This window comes from Tachypleus tridentatus, chromosome 9 (assembly GCF_004210375.1).
Source record: "Tachypleus tridentatus isolate NWPU-2018 chromosome 9, ASM421037v1, whole genome shotgun sequence".
Classification (NCBI taxonomy): domain Eukaryota; kingdom Metazoa; phylum Arthropoda; class Merostomata; order Xiphosura; family Limulidae; genus Tachypleus; species Tachypleus tridentatus.
This window is the reverse complement of record NC_134833.1, coordinates 143,445,668-143,472,001: the sequence shown is the minus strand read 5'-3', so window position 1 is coordinate 143,472,001 and position 26,334 is coordinate 143,445,668. Positions and strand designations below refer to the sequence as shown.

Below are 26,334 nucleotides of genomic sequence, written 5' to 3'. Positions count from 1 at the left end.
GCACAATAAACATCCTGAAGAAGGCGGGGGAGGGGCGATAAACATAAACTGGATAAATGAGCATTCTGTTTCTAAGATTTACTAAGAAATGTAGAGTTGGTACAAAGACAGCTTACTGCTTTAAAATAATATAAACCTGAATTCACTAAGTTCTAGCTTACGCTAGTACACGAAGAGATATATTTATTTTTCTTAAAAGCGTCTGATGTCTCACTTACAATGTTTCTTCTGTTGTTGTTAGATGTAAAGCACAATACTACACACTGCGGGTATCGAAACCCGATTCTTAGTGTTAAACGCTAAGAAGCATTTACAGTGGAGTAAAATTCGTTTACTCTGTTTAAATCTGTTTTGATGTAGTCTCCTTCTAGATTCGCCCTCAGACTCACACCGCTAGAAACCGAGTTTCGATACCAGCGGCGGGCAGAGCACAGATAGCCCTTTGTGTAGCTTTGTGCTTAACTACCAACACAATCAAACCTTCTAACTGCTGTTGTACAACGATCCATAGAGAAAATAACATTTTACTTCATTCAGCTGGGTAAGGTTAAAAACTCCTTAATTAATTTATAGAAAATTAAATATGTGCTCATTTTATCTTTATTTTAGTCGTTACGAGCGGTATCATTAAACATACTATTTCTGACAACATGAACTTCAAGATAAAATAAACAACCCTACCGCTTTTGTTCCTGAGTAAATTCGCCCTTGATGTTAGTGGTTCGTTATGAAGGTTCCAGGCGTTTGAGACATTTCCTCGCTTGGTTCGTTGTGATAATAATTACTATGGTTCGAACCATAATATTTGTTGTTCATGAATACAGGGCCCGGCATGGTCAGGCGGTTAAGGAACTCGACTAGTAATCTGAGGATCGCGGGTTCGAATCCCCATCACACCAAACATGCTCGCCCTTTCAGCTGTGGGGCGTTATAATGGTACGATCAATCCCCTTATTCGTTGGTAAAAGAAAAGATCAAGACTTGGCGGCGGGTGGTGATGACTAGCTGCCTTACCTCCAGTATTACACTGTTAAATTAGGGACGGCTAGCGCAGATATCCCTCGAGCAGTTTTGCGTGAAATTTAAAACAAACCAAACCAAACATGAATATATCGCCTATACAAATATGACATCTATCGTATACCAACCGACCTGAGTGAGCCTTGGTTTTACGCACGACCTCTTCGGACAGTGGTGTGTATAAGAAGAGTGGATTAGGTGAAGTGAAGCTTCGGACAGTGGTGTGTACAAGAAGGGTGGATTAGGTGAACTGAAGCCCCTGCCTTCCCCTTTTTTAATATGTTCCAAAACTGCCCACTTTGCTAAGCAATTAAAAAATCCAACAATTTCTAAAAGATACATCTATTTCGACACCTTGCTGCTAGTTATTGGTTTTAAAAACATCTTTAAAGTGAATAAGATTCGTAGGCCTTTAAAGTAAAAATATAATAACAGTTAAAAGTTAACAGGTAATAATTCACTGTTAAAACAGTTTGGAACACCGGTTGACAACCTGTGTTCTTCTATTTTCTCATTGTTTTCTAGTCTGTCTGTACCAAAAGCATCCCACAGTCCCCCCCCCCCAAACGATGCTTCAATAGCACTCCTGTTTTACCAGCGAGTCCCCTGACCCAACATGGCTAGGTGGTTAGAGCGTCGACTCGCAATCTGAGGATCGCAGGTTTAAATTCCAGTCCCACCAAATATTTTCGCCCTTTCAGTCGTGGTGGTTGTTATCTAATGTGACAGTCAATCTCACAATTCGTTGGTTAAAGAGTAGCCCAGATAGCCCTCGTGTATTTTGCATGAAATTCAAACCAATGAGTCCCCGTCCTTTCAGTGTCCTCTGGTTAATATAATCGTCTTTTTCTCCTTTCTTTAAAAATAAAAATCTCTACAGGGTAGGCTGAGAATAATCTTGAGAAACATTTCAGAGTACACGTCAGCTTCCAAGGCCAACTTTAGGCAGAGTGGAGGAACAATAGCCTATTATTAACTGCACAAAGAGGCGGGGACTTCAGATATATGTGATAGCTCGGGATAGCTGTGATCAGAATGAGGTGTGTTTGAAAATATTCATGAACTTCCAATATCTGCGCATAGCCTTGTATCACGAGATAGATCAAGCTTTATCGTAATGGTACTTTTGGATCAAAGATTTCTCTTTCGTTACCAGAGATTACACTTTAAGGATGTAAGCTCAGAATTTAGTTTCTAAAGCATCACTGTTTCCCTCATGTAGCTTTGAGCAAGCTGTCCCTAATTTAACAATGTAAGACAAGAGGGAAGGCAGCTAATCATCACAACCCACCGCCAACTCTTGGGCTACTCTTTTACCAAGAAATAGTTATGACATCACATTATAACGCCCCCACGGCTGGAAGAGCGAGTATGTTTGGTATGTACTTCAAGCTAGCTAGCCGTCAAGAGATGTGTACCTGTTTATCAACATAGAATTAATTCGCCCTCTTTGAACGTCGAAAAACAAGTTAGTTCCAAACCAGACAAAAAAGTCAGTATTGTTTATAAGTTTGTAAAACTTATTATAAACTGTATCATTGTTTGTATATTAAAATATATTTGCGTTACGAAAGAAAATTGTATGTATCAAACTTGTTGGCAAATACCACAAACTTAGTACATATCGACATACAATTAACTTCTATATTAAAATTAAAATTTCCGGCTGTTTGAAATCGTAATACGTAACGTAATAAAACGGAGACTCATCGGAGATAAATTATAACACATAACATAATAAACTGGGGGCTCATCCGAGATCTGAATCCAAGACAAAGTTCGTTCTAAATTAAAAGCCAAATCTTAATTCAACTGATATTTATCAGTGCCAACAAGATCTGATCACGTCTGATTATCAGGGTTTTATTAAATCACCCTTCCTCGAGTAACTAGGAAAACGTAACAAAAGTGAACTGCTCTAAACTGTCAAAATTTTAGGATTAAAGGTTAAAAAATCTATGAGAAAAAATGAACTAAAACGTATACTGTTAAAATATTAGTCAATGATGATTACCTGTCTAAGGTAACCAATCAGAGTTGAGTGATAAAGATAAGTTAGAAATCCAGTTGAAACTAAAACAAATTGAGATTGAACAGGCAAAAGCCTGCATCAAAGCCAAGAAAGAGCAAACCCGTATCGAAGCCGAGAAAAAATTATGCTGAAAGAAATGTAAATTAGATTTAACCCCAGCTGGTCAAGGGAAAATGACAGTTTTTAACTCAACTGATACCATTTAATGAAAATGAAGAAGATAAATATTTCCAATATTCTTAGAAATCTCCCCGAACCATACAATGACCCACCGAAAAGTGGTCATTATTATTATAAGGTGTTTTAACTGGTAAAGCACAAGACGCTAGGGAAGACTGTACAAATTGTGATAAGATTAAAGCAGATATTCTGAAAGCATTCGAGTTAGTATTGAGGCTAATCACCAAAAGTCTGGATATTATTATAAGCAATATAATCAAACTTACACGGAATTCTTCCATCAAAAAGAGTTTTATTTTGATAAATGGTGTAATTCTATGCATATTGGCAATAGCTTCAACAAACTAAGACAATTATGTTTAACTGAAAAATGTAAACGCTGTACAAGTGACGCCCTTGGATGAAGAGAAAGTTAAAACACTACAGGAAGCATCTGCTCGTTTTAATTTTACACTTTAACACACAAAACAACTTTTCATATAAAGAAATTACTGCCTATCAACAAACCCATATAGCTCTTCAACCCAATAAAGTTGAGTATTTTTCCAAAATATCCAGCCGCTCTAGTTAGAAAACTTCAGAGAGTCAGGATAAAATTTCATTAAAATTATCAAAGCCTGTCTGCCATTTTTGTTAAAAACTTGCTCATGTTGTGTCTGATTGTTGGCGTTTGAAAAAGAAAAAGGAAAAGGAAATGTTCATATGGGCAACATCACCCAATGTTCATTTGGATGTAGTTTCACAACATCACCCAATGTTCATATGGATGTAGTTTCACAACATCACCCAATGTTCATATGGATGTAGTTTCACCACATCGCCCAATGTTCATATGGATGTAGTTTCACCACATCGCCCAATGTTCATATGGATGTAGTTTCACAACATCACCCAATGTTCATATGGATGTAGTTTCACCACATCGCCCAATGTTGTTGATTTTGCTATTGATCAAAAGGCTAATGTAGTTGAGGAGGAATTTAGATCTTGTTGTGTCTGTTGATTCTATGTCTTTGACAAACGACATTGTTAATCCCATACCCATAAGTATTTTACGTGATACTGGGGTGACTAAGTCACTATTGTTAGAAGATGTATTGCCTTTAGATTTGAGTTCTACCACTGGTGAGTCTATTATTATTCACGACTTTGAGAGTGGTTTTGTTAATATTCCTCTTCATAAGATTACTTAACATCAGACCTAGTTTCTGGACCAGTTATGGTTGGAGTAAGACCTACTTTGTTAATTAAGGGTGTATCGTCATAGCTAGGAAACGACTTGGCTAGTAAAAGTTGTTACCAAACCCAAGATGGTTAGCAAGCCTATCACTGTTTCATCTAAGAATGATGCTGTTGAGGAGAATCATGACGTGCTTCTCTCGTGTGCTGTGACTTGAGCTCAGGTTAAGAAATTAAACCAAACAGAGATGATAAACACGTGTCCAGAGGACAATATTACACATTTGTCTCAGACATTTTTTGGGTCCGACATGTATCTTGTGAATAACTATCCCACTGACAATTCCTTAGTGAGTGACAATGATGAACATAAGGGATCTGGTTCAGCTGGTGAAGATCCACTTGCCTGGAGTGAACTGATCGATGAGCAAAAAAAGGATCTACAGATCACTCCCAAAAGATGAGGTAGAGAAATTTCCAAATGGTTACATTTCAAAAACGGTGTGCTTGTAAGGAAATGGAGATCACCAAATGTACCAGCTTCAGAGGACTGAGCTGTAGTTTATCAAATTGTTGTTCCAAAAGCGTATCGTTTTGAGATATTGAAAGTTCATGAACTCCACATGGGAGGTCACCTAGGTGTCAACAAGACGTGTGACAAAATTATGAGACATTTCTTATGGCCAAAAATTAGATAAGATGTTTCTCAGTTTTTTAAAACTTGTTATACATGTCACTTGGTTGGAAAACATAACCAGAAAATACATGTTGCTCCTTTGAAAGGTATTCCAGCTTTTGAAGAACCCTTTAATCGTGGCATTATTGATTGTGTTAAGTTTTTACCAAAAAAGATGGCCCGGCATGGCCGGGTGGTTAAGGCACTGGACTCGTAATCCGAAGGTCGCGGGTTCCAGTCCCCGTCGCATCAAACATTCACGCCCCTTTTAGCCATAGGGGCATTATAATGTGACGGTCAATCCTAATATTCGTTGGTAAAAGTGTAGCCCAAGAGTTGGCGGTGGGTGATGATGACTAGCTGCTTTCCCTCTAGTCTTACACAACTAAATTAAGGACGGCTAGCGCAGATAGCCCACGTATAACTTTGCGCGAAATTCAAAATAAACTAAACCAAAAAGATGATATTTGTACTCAAGTACTTTCATGTGTTACGTAATTTTATAATCATAAGGTTATTTCTGTTGATTGTGTTTTTTACTGTCATGATTTTTGAAATTGTATAATTCTTTGACAGTGTATTGTATTTGATATACAGTTATCATTGTATATTTATATATAATATCTAGTTCAAAATGGTCTAACGCCAGTTTTTAGTTATCTAAGGAGAGATGTGTAACGGGTTTACTGTTGTACAATTATTTTGATATCTGTGTTTGTTTCAGTTTGATGCGTGCGTGTCTTCAAATATTGTTGAACGCTTGTAAATGTCACTTAATTGGTATAAAAGCTAACTAGCTGAAAGACAGTAGCAGAATATTTTTGGTCGCTTCAGTGAGCATACTATGAGCATCGGAAACTGCAATTGTGATAAACGCTTACTGATCGAAAAACTAAATATATTTGACCAGGAACGTTTATAGATTTTGAATATTACAAACTTCAGTGAATTAAATTCTTTATCGGTAAAAAGTTAGTTTGTTAGCAGTGCGAGGCCAGCCAAGAACAAAAAGCGAACTAGCTTAAGCGAGTTTAACAAAATCAGCTCAGAAATAATTTACTCGTCGCGGACCTGAACCGTGGATAAAATATTTATTTCCAGACCTGATAGAAGACTCAGTATAGTGAGAAACACAATGAAAGAAGACAGCCAATTAATTAGTCAAATAAAAAGATTGTTACGTTTTGAAATAAAGAGCTCATAAAGAAATATGACGTCTCGAACCTCGGACACTTCGATCCGCAGCCTAAAACGTTCAGTTCGTATGGGATTTTGCTTTGTCTTGACTGAAGAAAGATACACCTCGGCGTCTCAGAAATATAACAACTCCTCTGATGAAGCGTGGCATTTATCCGTAAACTATCTGTGAATTTACTCAACAACAAGGCTCGGCATGGCCAGGTGGGTTAAGGCGTTCGACTCGTAATCTGAGGGTCTCGGGTTCGAATCCCTATCGCACCAAAAATGCTCACACTTTCATAGGTTGGGGCATTATAACGTGACGATAAATCCCACTATTCGTTGGTAAAATAGTAGTCCAAGAGTTAGCAGTGGGTAGTGGTGATGACTAGCTGCCTTCCCTCTAGTCTCACACTGCTAAATTAGAGACGGCTAGCGCTGATAGCCCTCGAGTAGCTTTGTGCGAAATTAAAAACAAACAAACATAACAACAAGATTTGTAATAATTTCAATAACGTCGTTCTTTTCTGACTTAACATAGGCTTTCAGCATTTTATAACCACTTAGCCTAATTAGCTCTGTTAATGAGACGTTGGCAACGATCACGACGAATGACAACGAGTTTTAAATTAATACCAATTTTCCTCTGTGGTGCAGTATAAGATTCTTGTTACTGCTGTAGTCATTAAACTACAGACCTGTTGTGTTAAAATAGTTGGTCTTTAACATTCAAACTTAAAATTATGGTATATTTTCTTATTATGCGAACAAGAATAGACTAATAATAACATCAATGTATATAAAATATATTTCTAATACTGACGTCAATGTGAAACACACATGGTTAACACTAACGCCAGTGTGCCAAACATATGGGAAACACTGACGCCATTTTATAACAAATATAGCTCATGCTGACATCAGTGTGCAACACATGAATAATACTAACAATGATGGTCTTTTGGGGACCATTTAAAGTGATAGGTAACGTTACAGAATAATAAAAACAAAATTAGAATGCTCATTCTGATGTAAATAATTTTGTTTCCAGAGGAGTAATTGCAGTCTTTCAAAACCAAAATTCCTAATAAGCTTCTTAAAGAGAAGTAAATAATCGCGGTCAAATTATATAAAAAATGTGAGACATATGCAGAAGTTCTTATATAGTGCTTATCATGGCGATTACGCGAGTAAAAATAATACAGAGGTTTCCATTCTTGATAATAAAGTATCAAATCGCTCTACATTACGCTAAGAAACACGGCTAGAGAGAAAACAAGTAGTTTCAAAAAAACTAATAAGGCGAGCAACCAAGATCATTTAAAGATACATTTAATCCAACAATTTCTGAAGGATATATTATAATGATGTCTTCAGTGTACTTATATATTACATCAATTATTACCAAGCAAATAACAAAGAAAAAACTATTTCTCATTGTTGTAAGGTGCTTCCATAGTAGAGACAAGTATTCAGCTATCTAAAAACGACTTTTTCTAGTAGACATTTTCGCTCAGCTTTTAAGAGTTTATGGCTAAGGAGAAGACTCAACCCTAATAAACCTCTCCCCTAACCTCGTTGCATGCATGAGATATAAGGCCATACTCTACAAACAATAATATTCCTCTTTATAAGACAAAAACTAGGCTTAAAGCAACGAAATCAAGTTTCCAAAACCAGAATTTACAAAGGCAATATACAAAAACTTTCTTATATTAGTACATATCCTGAAAATACTAAAACTTTTGTAAACATAACCATCTGTTGCTAGTAAAAATAATGTATCACAGAACTTTACTTGCTCTACGTCTATAATTTTGATTGGAATATTGCTCAATAAAATTTTAAAAGATATTCTACTTGCAAAGGAATTTAATTAATCTTCCTGCATGTTGTGTTGACGAAAAAATAATATCTATCAGTTGATTCAAATGTGTTAATCTATATAATCAAATTAGAGATTTATTTTCATTTTATCAAAAGTAAAATCGAAAAGAGGGCTTTTAACGTATAGGCCTAATTCTTTGATTCGCTGCCTACTTTGCTGTCGACTGAAATTTCGCTTATTCATAAGCACAGCTTAGGTCAGTAAGCCAATGAAATAAGAGTTAGGCTTCTTATAATGGTGATGTGTATATTATATCTTAAAATTTGCTTCTGTCCTTTTTAACTCACCATACAATAATATTAATTAATTAAGGTGCATGAATAATCAGTTGGCACGTTAATTGGTTCAGTTTTTGTCATCTATAATTCTTTTAGAGACAAAAATAATGGGAGTGGTGATGTTTATGCAATAGCTTCATATATATGACATAACGCTCCATAGAAAACCACATATACGAAACATCTTAAATTCACATGGTTACAAAATCTAAATAGCTCTATTTGTTCTGTTGTTTGTTTTTAATTTACAATTGTAAAGCGCTTTTCTTTTAGGTTTGCGGAACAGAATGTTTTCTTTAGTCACACACATAATAATTATCAACACAGAAATATAACGAGAAAGAACACTGATTCTAACAAGTACGATTCTCATACAAAGTTATTGTGACACGAGACTAGAAAGATTGTCAGTACTTTCTACTTAAGTTAGAACAGGAAATGTCACTAGACACGAACTTATACATCAATGTTCTTATTTTCATGGAATTGACACGTCACACTGATATATATCATGGCTTTATTGTATGTTTTTTTTCAATTTCTAAATGCCTACAGTCGCTATCGCTACGAATGGAAGTAAACGCTTTTTGAATATTTTTGTCTCGTGAGACTGATCATAACACTACTAACAGACGTTATGAGCGAATTTATACGTGTTTTTTGTGGGTTTTTTTCAAATACTTTATCAGACAATACACTACAGAACGGAAAGTTCACGTTTAGTAACCAAGATAAACGGCGAGTATAAAACTGTCGAAAGTCGTGAAAGTTTAAAGTGATCGGGTATACAGGAAAACCTGCTATAGCTTGCTATTTCAACAAAATTATATCTATGGCACCAAAGAAATATATTTACTGCCATTCCCTTTTAATTTTACCGTTTAGAAATATATATTTACTGGATCGCTTACAGCACTTTTACAACATACGGATCTTTAAAACGAGTCGCCTATGATTCAATTTCTGTTAGACTAGGCCCGGCCTAGCCAGGTGGTTAACGCACTCGACCCGTAATATGAAGGTCGTGGGTTCGAATCCCAGTCGCATCAAATATGCTCGCCCTTTCAACCGTGGGGGCGTTCTTGTGTTACGGTCAATTCCACTATTCGTTAGTAAGAGTAGCCCAAGAGTTGACGATGGGTGGTGATGACTAGTTGCCTTCCCTCTGTTCTTACACTGCTAAATTAGGGACGGCTGGTGCAGATGGCCCTCGTGTAGCTTTACGCAAAATTAAACAAAATCAAAACCTGTTAGACTAATAGGCTAAAATACGCTTACCTTATTTCTTTCTTTTGATCGTCTACAAATATAATTATTTAATATTTTATGGTTTTGATTAACTAAAATAAGCTTAATGTATTTCTTATACTGATATTGTAGAAATACCATAAATCTATTTTTTATTGTTTTATTCGACTATACGCTTACTGTATTTCTTTGTTGTTTTCTGATTGATCAGAAGTACGAGTTTTTAAAAATTTATTATATTGTTTGACTAAAATGTGCTTAACGTTTTTCTGCCTCCAATGGCACAGTCTGCGAATTTATAACGCTAGAAACCGAGTTTCGATGCTCGCGATGAACACGACACAGATAGCCGTTTTGTGGCTTTGCGCTTAACTACAAACATAAAATGTATTTCTAATCATTTTGATTACTTACGAATACGTTTCATTACCTAACATAATCATATATCCTTCTGTTTATCCTCAAGCTTCTATTGACCTCCGCTTCAATTTTCATACTCAGAAACATACATCCATTAAAGTATCGATTGGTTTGTTTTGAATTTCGCGCAAAGCTACATGAGGGCTATGTGCGCTAGTTGTCTCAAATTTAACAGTGAAAGACTAAGGGAAAGGGAGCCAGACATCACCACCCACTTCCAACTCTTGGGATACTCTTTTACCAACGAATAGTGAGATTGACCGTACATCATAACGACCCCAAGGCTGAAAGGGCAAGCATATTTGGTGAGGCGAGGATTCAAACCCGCGACATTCACACTGAGAGTCGAGCACCCCAATCACCTGACCATGCTAGGCTATAACGTAAGGAACCAGAAGCTATCCTAGAGCTGCTAAATTACCTCATAAACAACAGCATCAAACCTGCTTATACTTTTTAGGATTAAAATTTAACAACCATTAATTAACCAAATCATACCACCACAACTTTTATGAAGTTCTCAGCACAGCGGTTTATTGGGCTCTCTGGAGTGGCTTATCTGGGCTTGTCTACTCTCGCCCGGAAATATTTATTCTGTTCACAGAGACTCACCACTGAGTTGGGGAACAGTCTTCTTTGCTGGTGGTACAAGAGTCAGAACTATCGAAGGGAATTATCGAATTATTCTTATGTAATATGTTAATTATAAAACTAAAATACTATTCACTTTACTGGATTGGTATTTTTAACGTGAATGACGTATTATGCAACAGTTGGATTAAATTATCAAGATAGAAAACTGTTGTTCAGAGAGAAAGTGCAACCAGTCAGTGGCACCCAGCGTCTACATGGTTACTTTTAACAATGACTGAACGTTACTTTTATAACGCGTTCACAGTTGAATGTGTGACACATCTTCAGCAGCATGTTTCGGGCTCGAACCTTGTAGCTCTGGATCCACAGGCCGTCCGCCTAACCACTAGACCACGCCCAACCATCAGTTTACTGAGGAGAACAATCCATTTGTAGAACGTAACCATAAAATCACATAAAATTATTATAATTATAGTGAAACCTAGTTAACCCTAATACGCTTTATTATGAAGTAGTTCTTCCAAATTACCGAGATATCCAGGTACTTTACGCACTGGACATTATTAACAGAACGCGTTAACCGATCAATAATCGTAAAGGTGCAAACGAGTAAAGGTTACCATGGTGCAGTGAACAAGAAAGAGTTAGGTATAAAAGGGTAGCGGTAAAAGGACTTGCTGGAGCTGAAATTACCCCAAAATATGCCTTTACCTCCTCTCTAGCCTCAGTATGCCAACAACAATGCCTATTGTTAAAGCCGGTTCACTCCGTATGTGTGGCCACAAGACAGAATGCAGTACCCTTAATATTTTTTGTCTTGTTAACCTCATCTTTCTCACATAGAAGAGACTATTGTCGCCTCTACAATAACTTTAAAAAATATTCTTGTACATGTCGTCAAGAATTACAGAAATGGCCACACTATTAGTTGGTAAAGAGTAGCTCAAGAGTTGGTGATGCATGAGTGGTGTTGTCTTCCTTCTAGGCTATAACGTCAAAATTAGGTCAACTTTTCCTCGAAATTCAACAAATATTTGTCTTTATATTTACCAAATACATATGTATTTGTCTTCAAATGCTTATTTCCTAATAGATCAGTAATTTCCAATGTCGTCTTTTCATGAATTGAATTTTCATTTTATATGGCAGCAAATCGTTTATTCCGTCCCCCACTGCAGTAAATTTATCGTTTTCCTATTTTTATTGGACGTCAGATGGCGTTACTACCAAACTAAATTTTCTCGCGGTACACATTTAATACCCACAAGCTGTTGCTCTATGGCCCATAACTACGTCAAAGTTGCTACAAGTCGTGATTAGATTACTGAGATTTCTACCACAGTCTTCAGTGGCTCTCAGAGAACTGTTTTAAAATATTATGACCAATTTGTACATAATGATTAGCGCAAGTTTCAGGTAGACTTTTGATAAGTACTCTTTCAACAGCAACTATGAAATCACCTTCGGCAGGACAGTAGAATGACTTATTTGTACATAGTACGTTAACAAACGTAGATATATTTTGTATGCTTATTAAATTCGCTAAACCGACCCTAATTTGCAAGTGACAGACTAGATGAAAAGCAGCTAGTCAACACCACCCACCACCAAAGTCTTGGTCTATACTTGTCAGACCAAATAATGGGAGTTTACCTTCACTCTTATGACGCGTGTGTTTGTGTTGTTGTTGTTTTTCTTATAGCAAAGCCACATCGAGCTATCTGCTGAGCCCACCAAGGGGAATCGATCCCCTGATTTTAGCGTCATAAATCCGTAGACTTACCGCCTTTTCTTGTTGTTTTTGGCGAGATGGTAATGGAGTAAAAATTACACTTATATTTTATAAGGTATCAAGTTTCTATTTTTGAAATGTCGTCTTCAGATCTTTAGTCTTTAATCCCAAAGTTAATAATAGTCTCTCCCCCGCTTTAACTTTGATTAAAACCTGCAGTTTTTAGATGTCTTGTAAAATTGACTGATTGACTGTTTAGAAAAGAGCATAAAGCTACACACTGAGCTATCTGTGCTCTACGCACCACGGGTATCAAAACCCGGTTTTGTTGCGGTAGCGGCGCCAGTCCGCAGACATACCGCTGTGGCACTTGTAGAAAGTAGATGCCTACAGATTCTTTCTTTGGTTGTTGTTAAGTGCAAGGCTACACAGTGGTCTCCTGTGCTATGCCCTCCTCAAGTTTCGAAACCTGAATTTTAGCATAATAAGCGCCCCTACCCACTTTACATACTTATTGTTGAGCCAGCGGGATAACGGAGGAATGAACAACATCATATCCGCCCTGAAAGGTTTCAGTTGTGAGATAGAAAAAAGAATGCACTTGTGATTAGATTGCGTACAGTTACGAAACACCCACAATGCTTTTCTGTTCTTTATTGTAATCGACAATAAGCAAATAGTAATAACTACAAATAAATATATGTGATGTTGGAAACATAGAAACTGGTCGGTTTCATGGAGACAATATTTTTTATTTAAGTACCACACACCCCCAGTGGAACAGTGGTATGTTTGCGTACTTGTACTGCTAAAAACCGTTTTTCGATACCCGTGGTGGGCAGAGCATAGATAGCCCTTTGTGTAGCTTTGTGCTTAAAAACAAACAATAAATTACTTTAATAAACCAACTTGCGGAGAATCAAAATCAACGTGATTTTATAAATAACGTTGTTTGCTTCATATTATATTCATATTATCTTCTCAAACAATCTGGAAATATTTTGTAATTATTGGCACTGTTTGAAAGAGAGTCCATTACGTCTGCTGTAAACTTTGAAATCTTATAAATGGCTGAGAGAGTTTGAAGACAGATAAACACGAAATCTGTTATAATCAGTAAGTTTCACATTAAGTACTTTCGTATTATTTTGGCCCGGCATGGCCAAGCGTGTTAAGGCGTGCGACTCGTAATCTGAGGGTCGCGGGTTCGCATCCCCGTCGCGCTAAACATGCTCGCCCTTTCAGCCGTGGGGGCGTTATAATGTTACGGTCAATCTCACTATTCGTTGGTAAAAGAGTAGCCCAAAAATTGGCGGTGGGTGGTGATGACTAGCTGCCTTCGCTCTAGTCTTACACTGCTAAATTAGGGACGGCTAGCACAGATAGCCCTCGAGTAGCTTTGTGCGAAATTCAAAAACAAACAATCGTATTATTTTATATTCTACTTCTGGGTAGAAAATAATGTGAGCAATCAAGTCGTCAGTTGAAATAAATTGAAGTACTAACGCTCTCTAGTGGAGTCACACCTTCATTTTGTTTTTCTAAAATGGTGAAGGGTTTTTACTGCAACAGTGAAATAGTTTCTAGAGTATTCCTTTATTCAAATATCACTTTTTATAATAAACACGTACATCAAGAAATAATTTTGCAATGTTGAGGAAATTTACTATTCGTAAACCTTCTTTTAACTAAAGTTTAGAACCTATAGGTTCAAAGTACTTACTCTTCGTAAATGTGCTATTGTTTTTGAATTAAGCACAAAGCTACAGAACGTGCTATCTGTGCTCTGCCCACCACGGGTATCGAAACCCGGTTTTTAGCGTTGTAAGTCCGCAGACATACCGTTGAGCCACTGAGTGCCTTCATAACGCGATTTAAAAATGTTTGTTCCGTATACATTTCTTCCTCTGGTTAATAAAATGTGGCTTTGAATTATCGAATTTACCACAGAAGTTTGGCACGATAGTTAATAATTTATTCTGCGAGAAAGCGGAGGTTCCAAATTATCGGAAAATAACATCTCAAACCACACTTACATTCCAATAAAACAACTCAAGTTATATATTACTAGCGCACTTGTTATCAATGTACGAAGCAAATTTACTTTACATCTCTTGGATTAAATAAATATTTAAAGATTTTCTATTGTAGGCGCTGAGAATAAAAAAAAACGGACAGATTCCTCACCAGGTGGATACTAGACCATTTGAACTATTACAGAATTCCTGGTTGGTTTGTTCTGAACTTCGCGCAAAGCTAATCAAAGGCTATTTGCGCTAGCCATCCCTAATCTAGCAGTAATAGACAGAACGGATGGCAACATCACCCACCGCCAACTCTTGAGATACTTTTTTACCAGCGAACAGTAGAATTGACAGTCACATTATTACGTCCCCACGATTGAAAGGGCGAGCATGTTCGGGGACGGGGAATTGAACCCACGAATCAAGCATTCTAACCATCAGGCCATGACAGGCCTAAGGAATTCTAAATACTCAGAAGTGAAAGCAAAGAAGAATATGTTATGATATGTCAATAACACTACATATGTTATTCCCAAAGCCAACAAGGCCTTTCGTCCAATAAAAGAATTAATTTATTAGCCTGAAGAGATTACTTAACCGATGGTGGAAGTTTGCTAATTCGTAGCTTAAGATACAGCTTCTGATTTCACTTCTTGATTGTCATTTCTGGAAATTGGTAAACAAACCTTTCTCATCTCACTTGGTTGAAGCTCGTAGAACCTCATTTTGTTAACAAGAGATGTAGCTTCTGAAGAAATAAACTAACTACTTACACTTCCAGATGATATCTAATCGACCCTTTTATACTTCACAGGTGATTTCATTTTTAAACGTGACCCAGAATTCTTTACTAGCTATTCCGCTTAGTTTATTTATAAGAATGCTCTCTCTGTAATACGTTTAGAACTTAGAGAATAAAAACTTTTAACATAACCATAATGTTATCACATTTAGCTATCAAACTTTAAAAATAAACTTGCATCGTATTTCATCGAGTCTTTAAATCTTGTATTGTCTTTTCCTAAGCATAAAGCTACACACTAGACCCACTATGGATATCGAAACCTGGTATTTTTAGCGTGATAAATCTATATACCGCTTAGCGCCATTTTGTTTTATCAAGAAGCAGTTTTCCGTTGAATACAATACAGTAACTCTTATTATAGCTACATGCCTAAAGAAAGGGAGCGGATATCAGCTTAACTATCATGAAAAAAACATCTAAGATGTTTTAAAAATATCCCAGAAATTACTAATTTCTAAAAATACGATGTTGTCACTTTTGACAAAAATGTTGGCCATTCAAAGTGTTTATATTTTGGTTTGGTTTGTTTTGAATTTCGCGCAAAGCTACACGAGAGCTAACTGCGCTAGCTGTCCCTAATTTTGCAGTGTAAGGTTAGAGGGAAGGCAGTTAGTCATCACCACCCACCGCCAACTCTTAGACTACTCTTTTACCAATGAATAGTGGGATTGATTAAACGTTATAACACCCTCACGGCTGAAAAGGCGAGCATGTTTGGTGTGAAGGTGATTCGAACCCGCGACCCTCAGATTATGCGTCAAGGACCCTAACCACAAAGCCATGGCGGACTGAAATGCTACATAAGACGATTCCAACTTTGAACTGATAGAGAGCGCAACCACCAGCTTTTGGATTACTCTAATCTAATAATGGGACTGGAAAGTTGGTTTTATAGAAGTAACTAGCAAAGTGCGGAGCGCGATTTTGTTTTGTCCGACACATTAACCACTATGCAACGACCGGTCTATATATTTCACTTTTCTTAAAAACTATTTTTTTTAAATGGTCCGGCATGGCCAGGTGGGTAAGGCACTCGACTCGTAATCTGAGAGTCGCCGGTTCGAATCCCCATGACACCTGACATGCTCGCCCTTTCAGCCGTGGCGGCGTTATAATATGACGGTCAATCCCACTATTCGTTGGCAAAAGAGTAGCCCAAGAGTTGGCGGTAGATGGTGATGACTAGCTGCCTTCCCTCTGACCTTACACTGCAAAATTAAGAACAGCTGGACCAGATGGCCCTCGTGTAGCTTTGCGCGAAATTGAAACTAAACTTTTTTAAATTTTAGCGGTATGCGCTCACCGATTAAATTAAATAATTCGCATCATACATAAATAAAGAGTTTATCACGGTAAAAATTCGTAACAGCATTTGTTAAACAATCAGGGAATCACCTACACAACCATTAATCCTTCAAACTGACCTTTTAAAAACATCTTAAAGCACTCCAAACAAATACCAAATATTCTCTGTTTGAGAGAAAGGAAATTTTTGTAAAGTAGGTATTTATTGGTTCTACAACGTTAGATTATATTAAGGTATATATGGCTTATATTATTTGGTTATTTTCAATCAAAGCAGCACCTTATGCTACACATTAACTAATCTGCTAATTCATGACATAGCTAACCCTAAATTAGAACTACTTAAAAACCAGTCAGTAGCATCCTTCCCACACATAGCTTTTATGATCTGTTTCACACTGTAATTGTGTAGCTATGTGCTTAATTCTTAAATAAACAAGCAATTTGCAACAGATAAATGTCTATTGTGGAAGGTTTCATTCTAACGCCGTGATGTTCTGCCCTACATTCCTTCTATAGTCCATCTAGTTTATCAGAGTGATGATCTACCAGCACCATTTTCTATAGTTCACTCACAAAGTCTGTAGCCATCACATCTGATGTCTTTTAATGAAATAGCGTAAATCCTAATTTCATTGTTGTTTTCCCGGAAGTACGCAATAATTAAACTAAACTGATATGTAAGGGAAGCAGCTTGTTTACATGAGTTCTGTTGATTTTCCAACAGAGATACTGATCTTTAAAGAAACACCAAATTTATATAATAAAGCTAACTTCAAGGGATAATAATAGCATCATCTATACTAGAATTATATATATTTTTAAATTGTTACTAGTTATTAATAATACTCACCAAAAAGAATACTCCGAGTAAAACTATGTCACCTCAGTGAAAGTGTTTGATACCATTGTTTTGGTTTTCGAGTTATCTACTCTATAAAACAGTGTGCCAGAGACAAATTTCAAGGTCGTATATCTATCGTTTCTTATACGTTTCTACATTTCTTGATCAATCAAAACTAGATCTTAGAAAGTAATATAAGTTGACACCAAGAAGAACATGAAGGGGATGGGGTTAGACCCCATCATCTATATAAATAAACGTCAGTGTGTGTGTGTGTGCATCTGTTCTTTATACGCTTTCACATTTCTTGACCAATCATCACCAAACTTGACACAGTAATACAGGATGAGATAAGAAAAGTCATGAGGGGGAGTAGCCCCCATCTAATGTCATATTGATAGAATTTTTGGAAAAATGTATTTCTTTTCAGTGTTTTTACCTTAATATATTTTTATTGCACTTTTAATGTTTACTTTATTGAGAAACAAATATAAGAAAACATTTCTATCCTCTGTCACCAACGAGTTTCTATTTCACTCGTCTAAAGAACGAGCAAACCAGCTAGTCGTGTGATGAAAAAAAGCAGAAGAACAATTACTTCAAACGTTTTATTGTGATATTTACAATCATTATCAGAACCTGTGACTCAGTCATTACAAAGATATTGTTATAAAAGGAGCACTGTATAGTATTGTAAAGTTCTGATGAATTATTGAAGACCTATTTAAAATACAATTTCGATTAACAATCCAAGTTATTCCTACACAGGCAGTGCTGCCACCTGCCCGGTAATTTTGTAAAATAAAGGAACTTTTGAATGTGTTGGATTTATTGAAAATAAAAAGTTTCTATAACACATATTATGTAACACGTTTACAATAAAATAATAATCCCTGAGTCTACCATCAGTTTACAGTTAACACACAGTAAAATTTGAACATAATAAAGAAGTGAAAACTCTTAAATAAAAAAAAATGGACTTTCGAGCTTGTTCAGAAAAACACATACTTTAATGTTCGGCTCAACAGAAGAGAGACGTAGTTTTAAACCTGGTTCTGCATCAAACCATTTCCTTCCGTAAATATTTTAATAAATTAGAAAGAAACTAACATAATTGTAAGAACTACTAAAGCGAAAAAGACTCCATTACGAAATTTTTCTCGCGCACCACCGGTCGGGTAACGCTGTTCTATAACATACGCCCGATCGACGAAATCAAAGTAGCTATGGTAAAATAATATCAGTGACAGACTTCGACACGAACGCTTTGCTCTATTCGACCTGTCTTCTCCAATAACTAATGCTGTGTGGCCTTAATCATCAACATTGTAGTGTGTGATACATCTAATACATTTTTATGGAACTACAACTCACAGTGATATCTTTCTAGAGGTACTGATATGTGCCTAAGTCCGAACGTTGCATGCCTCCATTATGTAGGTTTATATACTGATTGACACTGGAGTATTACTTCAAGGTAGAAAACAGTTTTATATAACTTAATATGTGATGTAAACATTATATGACCTTTCAGTTTTGATGACTCATAAAGTCGTTTTTAAAAGTACATCAGCTATATATAAAAGAAGTTCCGTTGCATTTTGCTTTCGATTTTCAATCGGCAAAGCTATGAGAAACGTTATTTTATTACAGACCTATTATATGTCCTATAAGAGGATTTACTTTATTGGAAGACCATTGCCAGAAACATTAGAAATCTTATTTCATTGGAGGAAATATTGCCAGTACTTTAAGCTGTTTTATTTTATTGTAAGACAGTTGCCAATACTATTAATGATTGTATTTTATTAAAGGGCTATTGTCAATACTGCGAGAGGTTTTATTTCATTGGAAGACTGTTGTTAACACTGTCAGAAATCGTATTTTATTAAAGGGCTGTTGACAATTTTGTGAGATATCTTATTCTATTAGAGGGTTATCAGTACTATTTGTTGGCTTATTTTATTGGATAACACAGTACATAGAATATATAACAAACCGTTTATTACTCTCACACATCAAAAAGTGCCCCGGACAATCTGTTTTCGTTACAGAACTCCTGTGTATATAATCGCACACTATTCTTGTTAAACTAAGACTCGCCCTTTCAGCCGTGAGGGCGTTATAACGTAACGGTCAATCCAACTATTCATTGGTAAATGAATAGCCTAAGAATTGGCGATCAGTAGTGATGACTAGCTGCCTTCTCCCTAGTCTTACACTGCTCAATTAGGGACGGCTAGCGCAGATAGCCCTCGTGTAGCTTTGCGCGAAATTCAAAAACAAAACAAACTGAACGAAGACTACATATTATTTTATGGCCACAACATAAGCGGGTTGTGGGTTATCGACATTACTATACAAAAAAAAACAACAAAAAACAAGAAGGGGATAAACGAGTGAGGTTAATCTTCCAAGCGATAAGGACAAAAATAGATTTACGACACATGCCCTATAAATTTATGTACAGTATGCGAATTAGGCCTACGTGAAGATTAAAAACGAAGGACTTGTGTTGTGATATTCTTGTGAGAAAAGTGTTACTCCCATTCGTCGATAACGTCGGACAATGTATAAGATATTTAAGTGAAAATACCGCCCGTGTGTCACTACACCGTAAACTATTTGTACAGTCTTTTTTTAAACTAAAAAAAAAGTTCAACAGAGCTGAGTTTCAGTTAAAAGTTTTTTCTGTGGATCAAGGTATTACAAATACACTGATTCAATAACAGAATAAACTTACATAATGTTGTAACACTAGCGGAAATAGCATGGAATTCACAATAAGTATAAATTATTTCAGTAATCTTGGGAAAAAAAGAAACCTTAGAAACTCGAATAAAAAATATCGATTATATATATATCACAAAAAACAACAAATGCTACATGTTTAGTCTTAAACTCAAATTCAACTAAATATATTAAGCATAAACTTATATAAAATATCCACGCATTTACTCAGTAACGTGTGATTCTGAATTTTTTTTTTTTTTTTACATTTGTAAGCGTAATTTTAAATAAACGGCTGTGTGTGTTGCTGTGTATTAACGGCATTTTCAGTCAAAAGGAAACTTTGTTAAAAATTCAGCCTTTCTAGCGTGATAAAATATTTAACTGAAGAGCCAATTTATGGTGTAAATAATGTATTATAACAAGGTGTCGTACTTACTGTTCGCAAGAAAGACACATCATCCTGTTCGGAACTTCCTTCGGCTGGGTCTGCCATTTCCGATGGTCTTTTCCGGTCCCAGCCGAGAGTCTTAAATTATAATGGACCCTTCTCCCCCCAAATCTTAGTCTATTTTCTACGCAAATAACGGTCACGTCGAGTGGTTCGATCGAGTGTGTTGATTTGTTTAAACGTAACTACGCAGACAGACACCGCAGTATCCATGCATACACAGCGGTATCACAACATGTAGACTCACGTCGAGCCCAGAAAGGAAAGAAAGCCTATCGATGATTCGTCCTCGGCAAGAACTCAGAGAATGATTTTCACTGCAGCACCCCGTTTCTTGGGACAATCGGGACATTAACGATTATTTTCAGCAACTTAACTTCTGTTGATGTTTGCGCAGCCTTTACATTCTTGAAGTTCCGCCCTCGTGCGGGCACGTAAGATCACATCAGTGCACCAAGCACGTGGCCTCGTGCCAGCATTGAGTCACGTGGTCTAGAATAACTACATAATATAGTCTGGCTTTTAACAGTCACTAGACGAATAGTTTAATAACGAATATTGAACCTCATTGTTTTAATCACCAGGTGTTTGTTGTTACGCAAGACGGTATTAATAATTTTATAACTGATATATTTTGTTTCTTGAAATAACTTTCGCTGACGTTCATTTTTATAAACAGTGTAGTGGGGGAGGTGTGCAGCCCAACGTTCTGTCTCTCATCTGAAATATCAAAATTTAATATTTTAAGATTTCAAAATTCTTTCTACCAGGACTCCCACTGATATACGTTTGTTTGCTTTGAATTTCGCGCAAAGCTACACAAGGCTATCTGGGCTAATCGTCCCTAATTTATTAGTGTAAAACTAGAGAGAAGGCAGCTAGTCATCACCAGCCACCGCCAACTATTGGGCTATTCTTGTACCAATGAGTAGTGGGATTAACAGTCACATTATAACACCACCACGGCTGAAAAGGCGAGCATGTTTAATGCGACGGAGATTCGAACCTGCGACCCTCAGATTACGAGTCGAACGCCTTAACCCACCTGGCCATGCTGGGCCTCCACTGCTATACAAGTGTTAATTTTGTAAACATGCAGAGCGGTCATACTATGAAACTTGAATCCAAAGGTTAACCCAGCGGGACAATGGTACGTCTATGGATTTGCAACGCTAAAATATGGGATTTGATTCCTCCATGTAACCATATTAGATCGCCCAATGTGGCTTTACTTTAAAACAAGAAACAATTGAACCAAAAAAAGTATTTCCAATTAGATGAAACCTAGAGGAGACGGGTAGTGAGTGCTATAAACAACATCAGAGGGCCGCAAATACAGAGGCTGAGGTAAATTTCAGTTTTTGATAATTAAAATAATAAATATACACTTATTACGAGTAAAAAAAACACCATTAATTCTGTATTTAACAACACTTGACCTCATTATGTCCCTCCCCAACCAATAAGAAAACTTCTCAGTTTGCAACTCAGCTGCAATATTAAGTCACAGCTAACAAACATTCAGCACGTCTATCATCAAGATTGCACAGGACTCGAATTAATACAAACATTCGATTCGATTTAAACACGAAATATATTCCAAGGTGCGTCTATATGATTTCTAATCTTTTATTTTTATCATAAATTTGTTCAAGTCGCAATTGGCTATTTGTTATGTCCACCGCGGGAATCTAACCCTGAAATTTAGCATCTTAAATCCGGGGGATCTTTCATAAGACTTGTTCGTAACGATTTTAATGCTCTGGTATTGCAACTGTATTGTCTTGATATTTAGAACAAAGCTATACAATGGGCTAGCTGTGATCTGCTCACCACAGGTATCGAAACCCGATTTCTGCAGACACACCAATGTTCCACTGAGGAACAGTTTACCGACTTTTCCGTATTAAAAGATTGTCACATTTTGAAAAACTGACGTAATGCGTGTAACTTAGAATTATATTATCCCTTTTTACGGAAATTAGGTATAACACAAGGGTACACAAATGATCAAACAATGCATTTTAATCTTTTTAAGTAAGAAAAACAGGAAAAGTTCCCTGTACATTTTTTTCAGGTTGATTTGTAATTTCTCTCTGAGCCGATAGCTTGCTATAATTGAAATTAAAATTACTCAGTTTACCTGTACCATAAACCACGTGTCTTAATAGTAAAAGCTTCTTGGAAAACTGGGACGTAAGCTCGAAATAATACTGGTTAACAAAATATTATTTATTGCTCGTTATGTTTCGTACGTACTTATAACACGTTAATACGTAGTTACACATATTACCAATAGATGCCGCTTAAACAACAAAATCCGTAGAATCGATACTGTCAGAAGTATAAAAAGAGTCGCGCTGTTTCCTCTTCTAAGATATTACTAATTAACACCTCTGTTTTGTTTTATGGAGCTCTAGAATTAGTTGTACTGTTAATTTTTTGTTTTGTTTCTAAGGGAACCTTTATGGTAAGTTTTATTCTTTTTTTTTATCGTAAAGACTTTTAATTATTAAAGCCACCGGGTAGTTTTGGATGCTTGAGTTTGTATCTATATACGTATATATGTTCCATCGGTTACAAATATGTTTTAAAATCAAACAAAAACAATGATATAATTTGTTATTTCTTTCCTAATCATAAAAGTAAGTGATTACAACAGCAAAATTATATAATAATAACTGTGTAGGTACAACGATAGCTGGTTTCTCTATTGTTTCGGTTAAAGGTAGACAACTTGCGTCACGCGAGTTGCAAATGGCACACCAGCCATACTTTAGCCTGCTATTTAAAAAAATATCGTACGTTATGACACTTAGCACAAACGTTGATGGAATTTGTGCACACGAATAGAATGATATAAATGTACTATCAGTTACGTCATTCAATTTTTAATGCCTTTTTAATTTGACTACTTGAATCGTCTTTTTTTTCCCAATCCTTTGTATGAGTGCCTGATAGGCACATTGCTCAAAATTTAAAATTTTCACAATTTTTCAAAAAAAAATTGACCATCCATGGCTTAGGTCCAACGACAGCTGCTTTTGTCTGAGACAGAATTTTTATTTTTTCAATAATGGCTGTTAACACCTTCGGAATATTTATCAAATCTACAAGAAAGAATGTTACTAAACACAAAGCAAGTTAACGTGTGTCACGTGCTTCGGCGGGTAAACAATTTAAACATGGCTTATATAAAACTGACAATAAGTACAAGTCTCTTGCTTAACCTTCACACTTTAACAGTTCTTGATCATATAAGTAACCTAAACCATTACAGTGTTATATTACAGCCGACAGGACGACAGGCCTCGCTGGCTTTGAATATGGTAGGTGTAGTGTGATTGTTATGCTTTAACATGTTATTATTTGATGAAACTTTGTAGAATTGACGGCAAATGCCTACTGTGGAGCGCTCCGCTAGTACAGCGGTATGTCTCCGGATTTACAACGCTACAATTAGGGGTTCGATTCCCCTCGGTGTGCTCAGCAGATAGCCCGATGTAGCTTTGCTATAAGAAAACACAAACCCTGTTGTGGAGACATAAGTACAGAGGACGACGTTTCGAAAGTCTTCCGCCTTTCGTCTTCAGCTCTACCTAAACAATCTTTCAAAGAATGTTATTATTTGGTTTCACTAATAAATTCTTGGAATTTAACGCAAGTCAGTTAGTTACATGTTTGTTTCTTTAACATTTTGCTCCTTGTGATTGTAATAAACGTTGTACAGTTATGTGTTATACATGGGGTTACCGCGTACAAAAACAAGGGGCAGTATGCGAGTGGAAGTAAAGGACGCCAGGAGTTTGTTATTGTGCTTCAACTCTATTCTTATCACCATGTTGTGACGGTCTGCCAGTTCTTGCAGAAGAAGATTACAGTTTCACGTGAGCACGTGTACTGACACAGATCATAACTTTAGCAATTTCAAGAGCTCGTCTAATGAAAAGACTGCTAAATACTGTTACGTCGATAATATTAATAGAAATTTGAAAACAATTTCCAAATGAAAACAAACACAAGTACTATTTATTAGACTTTCTTAAATAAATCGATAAGAACGTACTTCTAACCAGCTAACATCTAAATATTCAGAGTTTATTTAGCTTAAAATCGTTTAAACATAGAACTGAAGCAAGCTGTGTATATGATAACTCAGATCGAATTGTGCCGTCAACCTTTGAAGAGAGAAATAATTATTTTACATCTATATAACACTGTCATACACAATTGAGTTTAGATGTATAAGATTAGTTGGTTTTCAATTTCGCGCAAAGCTGCACGAGAGCTATCTGCGCTAGCCGTCCCTAATTTAGCAGTGTAAGACTAGAGCGAAGGCAGCTAGTCATCACCACCCACCGCCTACTCTTGGGCTACTCGTTTACCAGCGAATAGTGGGAGTGACCATCACTTTATAACGCCCCCACGGCTGAAAGGGCGAGTATGTTTGGTGCGACGGTGATTAGACCCCGCGACCCGCGGATTACTAGTGGAGTGCCTTAACCACCTGGTCATGCTGGACCAGATGTATAAGGTGATGTAAAAAGTCACTTTTACCCTTGCTATGATTTTTCTGAGCCATTTATTGCAGTGACTAAGTGTAATGTCACCTGGAAGTGATCCATTTGTGACACTGTGTCAACGATGTACATTTCAAACTGTTGCAAAGATAGGACTTTAATCTGTTGTACACCGTGCTCGTAAATACAGTTACACGCTACTAACAATAACCATACACTCACAGAACTAGAATTTAGAATCATCAAGTTTAAGCGGGCGAAAGATGTTAGTAACCACAAACCAATGACGTGAAAATGTCTTAAAATGTAATCCAAAAACATGATGTCAAGACATACCAAAAAATATGTCAAAGATCTATTTAGTCGTCAGTAGTGAATAGCTACTGGTTAGAGCGCTCGACTCGCAATCTGAGGGTCGCGAGCTCGAATCCTTCTGTCACACCAAAGATACTCGTCCTTTCAGCCGTGGCGGCGTTACAATGTGATGGCTAATCCCACTATTCTTTGATAAAAGAGTAGACCCAGAGTTGGCAGTAGGTGGTGATGACTAGCTGCTTTCCTCCTAATCTTATACTACTAAATGAGGGACGACTAGTGCAGGTAGCCTTCGTGTAGCTTTGTGCCAAATTTAAAACAAACAAACAAACAAAAATGATAAAAATAGCTTCTCTACTTATACACCAGCGCGTATATGAATTCGCTTTGCAACAGTACATTAATATATCCGACCTTATCAGAGGGCCTGACTCAAGTGATTGAGTCCATAACGTCTTCGCACCCCAGGAGCACAGCGAAATGTCTGCGGACGTACAACGCTAGAAACCGAGTTTCGATTCCCGTTATGGTCAGAAACTAGAGTGCCCATTGTGTTGCAATGTGCTTGAATTCAAACAAACTTTAATGTTCTGAACCAAACTTTCACCAGACACATTCACTGTCTGTAATCAATTATGTGATGGTAATAGCCAAGTAACATAAATCAAATAAACAATAAAGAACCCAATCACAGGTAAACCCAAAGAAATCAAAATGCTAATAGCAGCGAAATAATGTATAAAATAAGAAAAGATGAAATAAATAAACAAAATAATATGCACTTATTCCAAATATTTCCGCCAAGTGTTTAAAGATGGCCTATTGTATGGGATCCACCAAGTGTTTAAAGATGGCATATTGTATGGGGTGCATTTTTTTGTTTTGTTTGTTTGTTTTTTTTGGAATTTCGCACA

At 36.6% G+C, this 26,334-nt stretch overlaps 2 protein-coding genes across 3 annotated transcripts in view; one reads left to right on the top strand and one right to left on the bottom strand.

Moving 5' to 3' along the window:
• The window catches only part of LOC143226567 (ryanodine receptor-like), a 250,771-nt gene extending 229,877 nt beyond the window's left edge, over window positions 1–20,894 (bottom strand). Inside the window, exon 1 of the mRNA XM_076457710.1 lies at window positions 20,574–20,894. Within this exon, the coding sequence (XP_076313825.1) occupies window positions 20,574–20,630 (57 nt within the window). The 5' untranslated portion in view covers window positions 20,631–20,894. The remainder of the gene's footprint in view (window positions 1–20,573) is intronic.
• Window positions 20,895–22,898: 2,004 nt separating this feature from the next.
• Window positions 22,899–26,334, top strand: part of LOC143226565 (nucleoside diphosphate phosphatase ENTPD5-like) — a 40,666-nt gene continuing 37,230 nt past the window's right edge. Inside the window, exon 1 of one of the 2 annotated variants that reach the window (XM_076457690.1) lies at window positions 22,899–23,055. The gene's annotated coding sequence lies outside the window, so the exon portion shown is untranslated. The remainder of the gene's footprint in view (window positions 23,056–26,334) is intronic. The other variant, XM_076457691.1, reaches the window with a different exon arrangement.